Source organism: Triplophysa rosa, linkage group LG8 (genome assembly GCF_024868665.1).
Source record: "Triplophysa rosa linkage group LG8, Trosa_1v2, whole genome shotgun sequence".
Taxonomy (NCBI): Eukaryota; Metazoa; Chordata; class Actinopteri; order Cypriniformes; family Nemacheilidae; genus Triplophysa; species Triplophysa rosa.
Genome location: NC_079897.1, coordinates 3,052,069 through 3,062,735, shown reverse-complemented (window position 1 = coordinate 3,062,735; position 10,667 = coordinate 3,052,069). Strand labels below are relative to the sequence as shown.

General features: G+C 39.4%; 1 protein-coding gene across 1 annotated transcript; it reads left to right on the top strand.

The window, feature by feature from the left end:
- Window positions 1-4,154: 4,154 nt before the first annotated feature.
- Window positions 4,155-5,045, top strand: LOC130557713 (1-phosphatidylinositol phosphodiesterase-like; the record flags this gene model as incomplete). Its single annotated transcript, XM_057339709.1, has 1 exon — window positions 4,155-5,045. A coding segment is annotated over one exon (891 nt), but the record flags the coding sequence as incomplete, so codon positions are not given.
- Window positions 5,046-10,667: the final 5,622 nt, after the last annotated feature.

The window sequence follows — 10,667 nt, the reverse complement described above, 5'->3', positions numbered from 1 at the left end:
AGCGAGGTCGTTGACGGCACGGAGTTCCTGCATAAGCGCTGGGTCGGTCTTTCCCTCGTGGAGCTCTCTCAACGCCTTGGCCTGATGGACCTGCAGGATGGCCATAGCGTGGAGAGAGGAGGCAGCTTGGCCCGCAGCAGTCTAAGCTTTCGACACCAAAGATGCCGAAAAACCTACATGCTTTGGACAGGAGTCTAGGTCGAGCCCCCCAGGTGGCCGCCGTCTGTGGGCACAAGAGCACCGCGACGGCACACTCCACCTGGGGGACATCGATGCATCCTCTAGCTGCCCCACCATCAAGGGAACAAAGGGCGATGGAACTAGTTTGACGTGCACGTGCCGAAAGGGGGCGTTCCAGGTCTTACTAAGTTCCTCATGCACTTCCGGGAAAACATGGCACTGGGGGTCGAGCGCGGCTTGGAGCCACGCTCAAACCCGAGGTACCATGTATCCAGCCGCGAGTGTTGGGAGAGGCAGTGCGGTGCACTGCAACCTAATGCCGGCGGCCCGGGAAAGCATGGCTGACATTTCGACGTCCGCTTCTTCCTGGGCTCGACCCCCCAAGGGAGGGAGCTCCGAGGAATCGCCGGAGTCAGATGTCAGTAAGTCACTGTCCGATGCTGCAAGGGACATATCATCATGCACCGTTTCCGAATACGTGGTAGAGGAACAAGACGGTGGTACCGTCTCATGGGGAACGGTCAGACGAGCGAGACGAGGTGCGAACGGTCCGCGAACCAGTGTCTGATGGATTAGCGCTCACAGTAATCCTCATATCACCCTCGCTGCTCGCCGTAGCGGAGGGCAGGGCCGTAGCCACTGCTGTCATGGAACGAGAAGCAGACGAGGTGGTGGCTGAGTCCCGTGGGAACATAGCCACCTGTGACGCAACGTCTGAATCATCAACCGCCCGCAGTGCGGGCAGGACGTATCCACAAGGGCTGCCCCAGCGTGCTGGAAGCAGACATCGTGTCCGTCTCCCTCCTCGATGAGTGTGTTGCACCCACGAGAACAGCGGGACATGTAACGCTGGGAAAATTTGCTCTTTTACAGAAAAAAACTCAAACACTTCTGGAACTGCCGAGACGCCCAGGGGAAGTCGCTGCAGGAAGGGACAGTCCGCTGCACCACGTCGTAAGATTCCAGCAGTAATTCGGCGTAGAGTTTAAAGTCTCGAAGTCAATCATGTGTGAAGGCTCCGAAGAACAAAAGGTGAATGAATGCAGCACGCCGTCTCCCTTTTATACCCGGATATCCGGGGACGGAGTCCGGCATGCAAATTTCATTCGCCAATTTCATTGGCCTTTTCTAAACTAGTCAGAATTTGATAGGTTCTCAAGAGCGAACCCCATCTGTCGGTTCGACACAACGTCTCGTTCCCTCCATCAGGGAACTGAGATTACATCCGTAACCAAGACATTCTTCTCAGGTTTTTTGGCATGTTATCAGAAATAATCTAAAGCCACTCTATTATTTGCAGATGTGTACCGGAAGTTCCACAAACGCAGTAACATTTATTTATTTTGGTTCGACGCAACGTCGAGAGACCGACAGAAAGGGAGCTGTTACTTGGCTCCAATATTTTGAATTTAGACTGCGATACCAAGCTCAACCGCTAGGTGTCAATGTCCCATATGGTTTCTTCGAATGCGACCAAACTACAGGACCATTCAACAAATTGTTTATTTAATTAAACTAACATACAACAAAAATCAACAAATCATTTATTTAATGTTATTAGAAAATAAAATAATAATATAAATTAATAGTAATATAAATTAAATAAAATATAGTTATAGCCTATTATAACTTGAGGTTAACTGCAATCCATGCGCGCAGGTCTATGAAACGGTATATTGGAGCTAAATTGTGATTGGCCCTTAAAGCACAATCAATTATAATTGTGTTGCCATTATTTAGTGTAAAACATTTCTAGAGAAATCTAGATGATTTCATGTCATTACTTATGATAAACTCTAAGTGACGATCGATTAAAGATGTGTTATGTTTGCTACAGGGACAAACTCAGTTTGGCTAAAAATGAGCCAAAATTATTACAAATATATCTACTAAAAATACAAATGTACAAGTATAGACACACTCAACATTTTTATCTATGACAAAAACAAATGCACTGGTATAGAAATTACATCCACACAAGCAAACACACAGATTTTTGCATAGACATCAATGATAACAGAAACAAAGGACGTGATTCAGTTTACTACGTTTCAGATATTTTTCCTGAGAAAAAGTCACAAATGTCTCTATTAGAGTTTTAGAAGAGATCTCAACAATTTCTTAAACTAAGATCAGATTTGTCAAGTTTACAATCAAAAGTCAGTATTATTGAAGATCTCAATATGAACTCAATCATTTCTCATCAAATTTACCCAAATCCAGATTATTTTACCTCTACAATCTACATTCATTTTACACCTTCAGACTCTTCATGGATTTATCTCATTTATTTCTGTACAAAACAATTTTAGGAGACATATCGGAGACTAAGATGAAATAAAACATAAGTGAAAACTTCTTCAAATCTCCTGAGCTATGAAAAAGTAACCTCTGAGCAATAACATTATTTGGGCAGTTTCCAGGAAAAGTTTAGGACTTTTTTGTTATTTGCACTTTCTCATACTTAATGATTCTTCCGCCCATTGTGATTGTGGCATACGAGGGGGGAGTACTTGCAGAGAGCACCAATTAAACATATATTTTCCCTCTCGTTTTAAACCATGGCGTTTTATTTAAATTGTAGCGTGTTGTTGTGGACAAGGATGAAAAAAATTACATGGAAAATATAGCCTTTCTACTACTGTGTTGCAATGTCGCGAACAATGTAGACAGAGTAAGGGGAGTTGGAGGGAGAGCCAGAGGATGAGGCAGAGTTGGAATTAGAGGAGGACGAGTCGGAAGAGGAGGAGGACGAGGAACAAGAAGAGTGGTCTCGAATGAGATTAGGGCTACATTGAACATGTGATAAACCACGGTTTACTGTAACAACGAGAGAGGCTGTACAGAGAGTCCAGCCTAATTTGAGTCGATTTACAATGGCAGGTATAATTCGAACCTTTAGAAACGAGTACAGGTATGTAAAAATCTACTGTTATATACACATGTTCTAATGTACACAAACAGTAGGATATAATACATATATTTTACAGTAGTACCCTTGCATTCATTTGCTACAGTGCACTGCATTGGTCACAGTCTGGTGAGGTATCACACTGTACAACAGTACAGCCGACTGGAAGTAGACATTCTGACCATATTCCCCGTGATGCCAATTTTCAAACTTTAGTAGTGTGTAATGTGGCTGTTAGAGCATAAACAATATCTGCAAAATGATAAAGCTCAAGGATCAATCTAATAAGTACGCGAAAGACGCATATTAAGGAAACTTAATATTTGTTAGTCTCCTTTTTAGTTACATGTAAGTACTGATTTATGAAACCTAAAATACAGTAATCCAAGACCGATCTCAGCGATGGCATCAGCACGGTTATTGCTCAATGAATGATGTAACCAGGGCCGGATTTAGGAGGATGGGGGCCCCTGGGCTTAAGTTGTTTTCGGGGCCCCCGTACTATTTAAAATCATATGTTTGTTAGCATTAATAAATGTTTTTTTTCTCCAATGACCAACAATGACAATTGATCATTGGTTTACACGTTTATAATGCTTGTTATAGGTAAATTGTAAGTTAAAGGGTCAATTGTAAGTTAAAGTTATTGTTTCATCTGGTAAAAGGTAGTGAAGAAGATGAAAGCTACCGGGACATTTCTGTGCATTCTGCTGCTTCTGTGAGTATATAAACAATTTCTTATGGCATTTATTCTCTGGTCTCATTGTTTGTCAAGGTCTTATGTTTTCAGAATATTGTGCAATTGAAAATGTTTTTATCTCAAACAGGAATCTATCTTAAAATTATATATAAACAAAATCATGCAAATATGTCATATTACGCTCCTCGTGTTTTGGCTTGTCTGCTGCACAGAGTTTTACTGTAAAAATGAACATCCAAAGTGAAAAAATAAAAGATTTTTTAACTTAAAGATCTGTAATGATGGCCATTTGACTGGCATTAACAGCTGGTTTGTATGAAGAACTATTAATCCTGACATTGTTGACCTAAAATACCGATTTTGTTTCACAGACTGCAGAAGAGTAGTGGTCAACTACAAATATTTAATGATCAGAAAACTCTCATTCTTCCTGATTTTTTCAACATCGGCTGGATGGCAACTCTAGACGATAACAAGTTAATTTCTGAAATCACTATTCCTGGTACTCATGATGCCTTGGCCCTTCATGGAGGACCATTAGCTAAATGTCAGGCATGGTCACTGGAGGACCAGCTAAAGGCTGGGATACGTTACTTTGATCTTAGAGTGTCTGGAGAAGGTTTGAAAATTAAACATGGAATATTTGACCAAAACATAACATTTCCTGAAGTTCAAAATACAATCAAAATTTTTTTATCTGCCTACCCAACTGAGATTGTGCTTGTCAGAGTTAAGCCTGTCTCTTCTTTAAAAAAGAAAGTTCCAGATTTGGTTGAAAACAAGATTAATAAGGCTATTAGCTGGGTCGATTCTTCAATGCCAAGAATTGGTCAAGTAAGAGGAAAGATTGTTTATGTTCAGAAAAACAACTTTAAACTGGGGGTCCCACTTACTGAAACGGATGAAAAGGGTGACTATAGAGTAACTAATGTAGAAAAAAAGATGAAAAAAATTAGAGAGCACTTAGATCGTGCTAAAGAATCACTTAAAAATGGTTCACGTTCTCTTTTTATGAGCTATTCAAGTGGCACAGGCATTGGTACAATTGTGGGTCTATTGAAGTGGTTAACTCCAAAACGTGTTGCAGAGAAGATTAACCCTTTACTGTATAATTATCTACAATGTGCATCTAATGAGAATCCCAAACCTTATTTTGGGATCATAGCCATGGACTTTCCAGGTTTTGATTTAATTCAGATGGTCATCGATCCCACTACTGAATCTGAAACTAATAACTTGGAAACAGCTTTGTAACAATGAAAATGGTAAAAAAGCACTATATAAATAAAGTTGAGAAAAAATTCAGTGATTCTGTTTCTTCAAACCAACAATTTTGAAATCAGAGATATCTGTATGTTTACTTATCATCGCAGTAATACAGCATTGCAACCATCACTTTGTTGTTATTTTTCAAGCAAAATATTTTCTTGCCTGTAATTGAGTCTATTATATTTTAATGTTTTTTTATTCTAGGGAACAAAAGGGGACATAAATATGCACATTGTCTTATCATTAGGCATCCCATGAATTAAATAATAAATATGCAAATACATTCAGTTCCTGTAAATTTCACACAAGGAGACTAATGTGTGTATGCTCCAATAACATGCAGAAAGTATTTATGTACTTATCTTCTGGAGTCACTGTTCATACAAACACACATCAAGCCAATAGCATGAAATCAGTAAGTTGTGATAAGTCTAGTTCTTATGAATATCACTGTCAGTAATAGTGATATCAGACGTGATGTGATGAACGCTGGAGTCTGGATAACCAACAGCAAGTGTCAGGTATTGGTTTCACTATTTTTGTACCAGTATAACAAAAAAAAAACAGGGCAGTGCACAGACATTTTAGGGGGCAGGTGCTCAAACGAGAAAATATATAAATAATATATTCATTCAGAATATATGACAGACTGTTTAATGCAGCTCAGAGGGGCATTTACTTGAACGGCATACATAAGATTATTGGTTTAAAAAGTCTAAAAAGCTAACTAAAGCACGTGCGCACCCATGGCCAACAAAACACAGACATAAGACTCATGCTGCATCCCAAACCGCATACTATCCATCCTAAAACGTATTCGAAAGTAGAATTAATATGTACCAAATCGTAGAATGTTGAAAAGAATATTTCAAAGATTCCCGGATGGTCTACTACTTCCGGTAGAAATTCGAAGTGCAGAAGGATGCACATTCTGGGCATTTTTCCAAACGGAAGTAAGCATCCCTATGCCCTACTCCCTTCGAAGTGCTAAGCCCTTGAAGTGAACTCTTTGAAGGGTGTGGGGTATACTGTCTCTCGTGTACTCTGAATCCGGTGCTCGTTTGTTGAAAGGAAACAACAATTTTAATACATCTTATTAAATATTGTGTAATTATGTCTTATTTCACGTAGTTTTTTCACTCCACTTGGTATTAATAAAGGGAATATATGATAAAGGAAAGCTATCTTTAAACATACTTTCTTTTAAACTAAATTATCTTTATACTATTTTAACCATCTTAAATCATATTTATCACTGACAAAAATAGTGTAAAACAAATACAAACTAAATTATTGTACTTATTTGTTGGTAACGTCAAAGTTCCGCACTATATTTGCTCCAAAATGCGTCGCGAGAACTCGTAATCCAAGATCACCTGATCACAAATGGAACTCACTTCCTTGAAGTGACCATGGCATGTACCCTTCGCTAACGGAGTTCTGAAAGGGCCTTTAGTGAAGGGATTCAGGTGTACACTTTCGTTTGGAATGCCCCTACAAATGGGGTCCCCTTCGCGAAGGGCCCTTCAAGGGCACATTTATGCCATTTGGAAAATGCGCTAATGGCCCTGTCCCAAATGGCGCACTCAGGTCTTGTGGACCTCCGCATTTTGGGACAGACTTGAGGTCATCACACCGGAAAGAGCAAGCGGTGCTTTCTAATCACTCTCGCGGTACTTTGTTGTCATTTGCTGATCAGTTTGTGAAGCGCCGCATGAAGTCGACCACACTTGATGTCCCATTGTAGTTATTTGGGACTGGAGCTGCCGGTTCGAGCATTATGCAATAGATACTTATGTTTGTAATGCAGTCATTTGTCATGACGTAAATGCAACTGCTTATGTATATATTTATTTGTATACACTATTCTTCTGTATACACTTCTTAATATGCATATATGTTGTTATTTAATATTTCTCTATAATACAGAAGCTGTGTTGATCAATTTTACAGAGACAACTACATATAAATCTACAACAAAACATGGCTTATTACCTTAAGTAAGCAAATGCACTGCATTAAAAGTTTTATTCTTGAATAGCTGGCTTAATAGAAAATAAATAAGCAATAATGTGAATAAGTAACTAATTAATAAATTAATTTAGAATTTTATCAAAACAAACATTTAAAAATGTATCCGTCATGTTTATGTATATGTCATCCACGACACTCCTCCCATCCGTTCTGTGATTGGGCGTTCGCAAGGATTCCTGGGTAGGGGACTTCAGTGGAGTCTTCATCAATGCAGGCTTTGCTGAAGACAGCATCGAGGGCACAAAGGAGGCGCTCGCGAGCAGACTTCTGAGTGCTAAAGACAAATGGGACACCCTACGAATTCGTAGACTTGGAGAGCATGCGCAATTTAAGTCCACGAGACTGCAAGTCTCCACTGCATCAATAAATTAAATAACTGATGCATCACTAAATTAACAAATGTAAGTATACAGTAAACATTACATATGAAATAATGAATGAATAAATACCTTAATGGAAAGAAGAGCTGTATTTTGATGTGTGTGTCAGTCAATGGCCACAATGTTGTCTAGGCAACAACGGTCACTTCTGCTTCCTGTTAGTATGTCCCAGTGCGTGCATATTGTTTTGCTGCACACTAAAATGTATATACTTTTCCATTACAAAAACAGTACATACTTTTATTGCATAGTATAAGTAGGCGAATTGGGACGCAGCATCAGTTTCACTTCATGTCCAGCATCTTTTAGCGCTGGGACCGCTCCATCTATCAGTTTAAAACCATCTCCAAATCCAGCGTTATATCCACTGTTTATATAACATTCATCACCCAAATCCAAGGGGAAAAAAAATCAGCTGAACTTCGCAAACGTCGTACTCTGTCTGTCCTGCACACAAGTGAAAGTGATGTGTATGCATGCTCCTTCTCCAGATCATCCTTGGTTGACGCGTGGGCATGCTTTCCCAGGAGAATTGTCCAATAAGGGACTAAAAAAAGTTGTTACGAAACAGATTTTCATGTTTGAAAAAAACTTTCCAAAAATTATACGAACTTTACTGAATGTTTTCCTTGTTCCTTGTTTTTCCCTGTTTTCACCTGTACCTGTACCTGGACCTTGTGTTTTGGATTGTTTGCTGCTTGTCTCGACCCCTTTGCCTGTTTGCTGGATTAGGATTTTTGATTAACCCTTTCAAAAAAGCTCCATTTGGATCCGACCTTGCCTTCCAGACCCCCGATTGTTGCAGTATCGAGCACAGAAACACTAGGTTATACAGTACATCCAACTCGTTTTTTGTTGTTACATAACTGTTCTCATTTCTAAAGGTTCGAATTATACCTGCCATTGTAAATCGACTCAAATTTGGCTGGACTCTCTGTACAGCCTCTCTCGTTGTTACAGTAAACCGTGGTTTATCACATGTCCAATGACTGTAGCCCTAATCTCATTCGAGACCACTCTTCTTGTTCCTCGTCCTCCTCCTCATCCTCTTCCGACTCGTCCTCCTCTAATTCCAACTCTGCCTAGTCCTCTGGCTCTCCCTCCAACTCCCCTAACTCTGTCTACATTGTTCGCATCCATTGTTCAAAACCTATAACTTGACCCTTGGCCTATTTATAGGCCTCTTCTAAAGTCATGATTGGTTGGTGTTAAGTAAAGCAAAGAGTGTTTGCACATGTGAGGAGATAGTGTGAGGCACTGATGAATTAGTGTGGCATTTTGTGTCATGGTTGAGGTGGACAGAACCCAAATGCAGGCAGCAGTTCGGGGGTTAACAGGATTTTTATTAAACAAGAAACACAAAACAAAAACCCACGGTGGGGTATAACAAGACAGGCAGGGTAAAGACAGGACATAGACTAGCCCTAAACTGAAAATAAACAAAACTAGACATAAACTATACTGAACACTTACTAACTGACTGGGGTTTTCACAGGAACACGGCAGTACACAGGAGATTTCACACAGCGAACATGGCAGTACACAGGAGATTTCACACAGCAACCACGGGCTACATCAAATACTATGCACGAGCACCAGACAATAGACACGAGGGGTTTTTAAAGGGAGACAAACAAAGGAAGATAACGAGGGGCAGGTGAGGAACATAAGACACGGCAGGGAAGCAATACGGGAAACGAGAGGGGCGGGGCCAATGACGAGACACGAGAAAGCACATCGAGTGTTGATGGTAAACACCCCATGACTTTCTCACATTAAACATAAGGGATCTGTCACGATCCTGCCACAAGACTATAAAATCATGAACAAGAAGACAGGACCATGACAATTTTGATTTATTGTGTTTGAAAAAGGAAATCAATATACTTCCTGTAAGATCTTTGTGTATTACATAGAGAATTGTGTGTTGTGTTTTGCAAAAAGTGTTTTATGAAACTGAAAACTGAGTCAAAGGTCGAGAATTAGTGTATGGTTTTGCCAATTTGTTGTGTGGTTCTGGTGTTTGTTGTTCAGCACCTCGATCAAAGCCTGTTCAAAGCCATAAAGCCCTGTAAATGATTCTATGATGCTATTTCTAAAGCTCTATAACCTGTTCTCCTATTTATAATATCCTGAGAGTCTGATTGCCTTATAGATAAATGTGTGCTATTTGAGTTTACATCATGACATGTCTTCAGTTCATTATATTATGTGTTTGTGTTTTCTGAATGAGAACATGGTTAAACACTTGCAAAATTATGAAGTTTTTGTGTGGGGTTTGTACAAGTTGGTGTATAGTTCTAAGAATGTGTTTATAGTTTGAATAGTGACTTGTTTCATAAATTGTGTGTTAGCAACAGACCTATTTCACAGCGTCACATGTGCAAACCGGAAGTAGGATAAACGCTTGTCAGGTCAATGCTGTAGCTCCGTTCACTTCACAGAACAGTTGTGGAGAAGAGAAGCAGTTAGGCTTGTAGCGCTCCCTTTATGCTGATTTGTCTAACATATATCAGACCTTGGTAATAAGTAAATCGCTCAAAAAACAATGTTTGTGTAATGTTTGTTTTCCATATTTTTACATCTCCAAGTAAACCATGAACAAATTGGACAACATACTGTTGATTTTGGTCAATAAAATGAATGGCTGTGAGAAAACAAGCTGAATGAATTAATGGTTATGGCAGCAGTGCGACAGCATATAGTTTTCACTACTTCCGGTCTCTGTTGCCATTTTGTGAAATTGGAAAATTGAGAAAAACTGTAATGTCAATTAACACAATACATATAAACATACAGATACATTATACACGTCATATTTTTATAGGCTCTATAGATAAAACAAGCTCAGAAGCATTTAGGAATGTTTTTTTGTTGTTGCTGTTTTATGCATTAGAAAATGTGAAATTGTACATAGAAATTGGTTGACAGCCTAAAAACACCTTCCACTTCCACATGTTAAAACAATTACTTTAGTTTTGAAACAATTGTAACCCTGATAGTAATCTAATTTTTTACTCATTTTAACTGTAATCTGATTATTTGTTTTTTTCATGTGACTGAAATGGATTTTAAACATCCTGATTACTGTAATCCCGTTACATGTAATCAGTTACTCCCCAACCCTGCTTGACAATCACTTCAAATCTACACATATTTATCTGTTCAGGGCAATGTTAAATATCACGTTTTT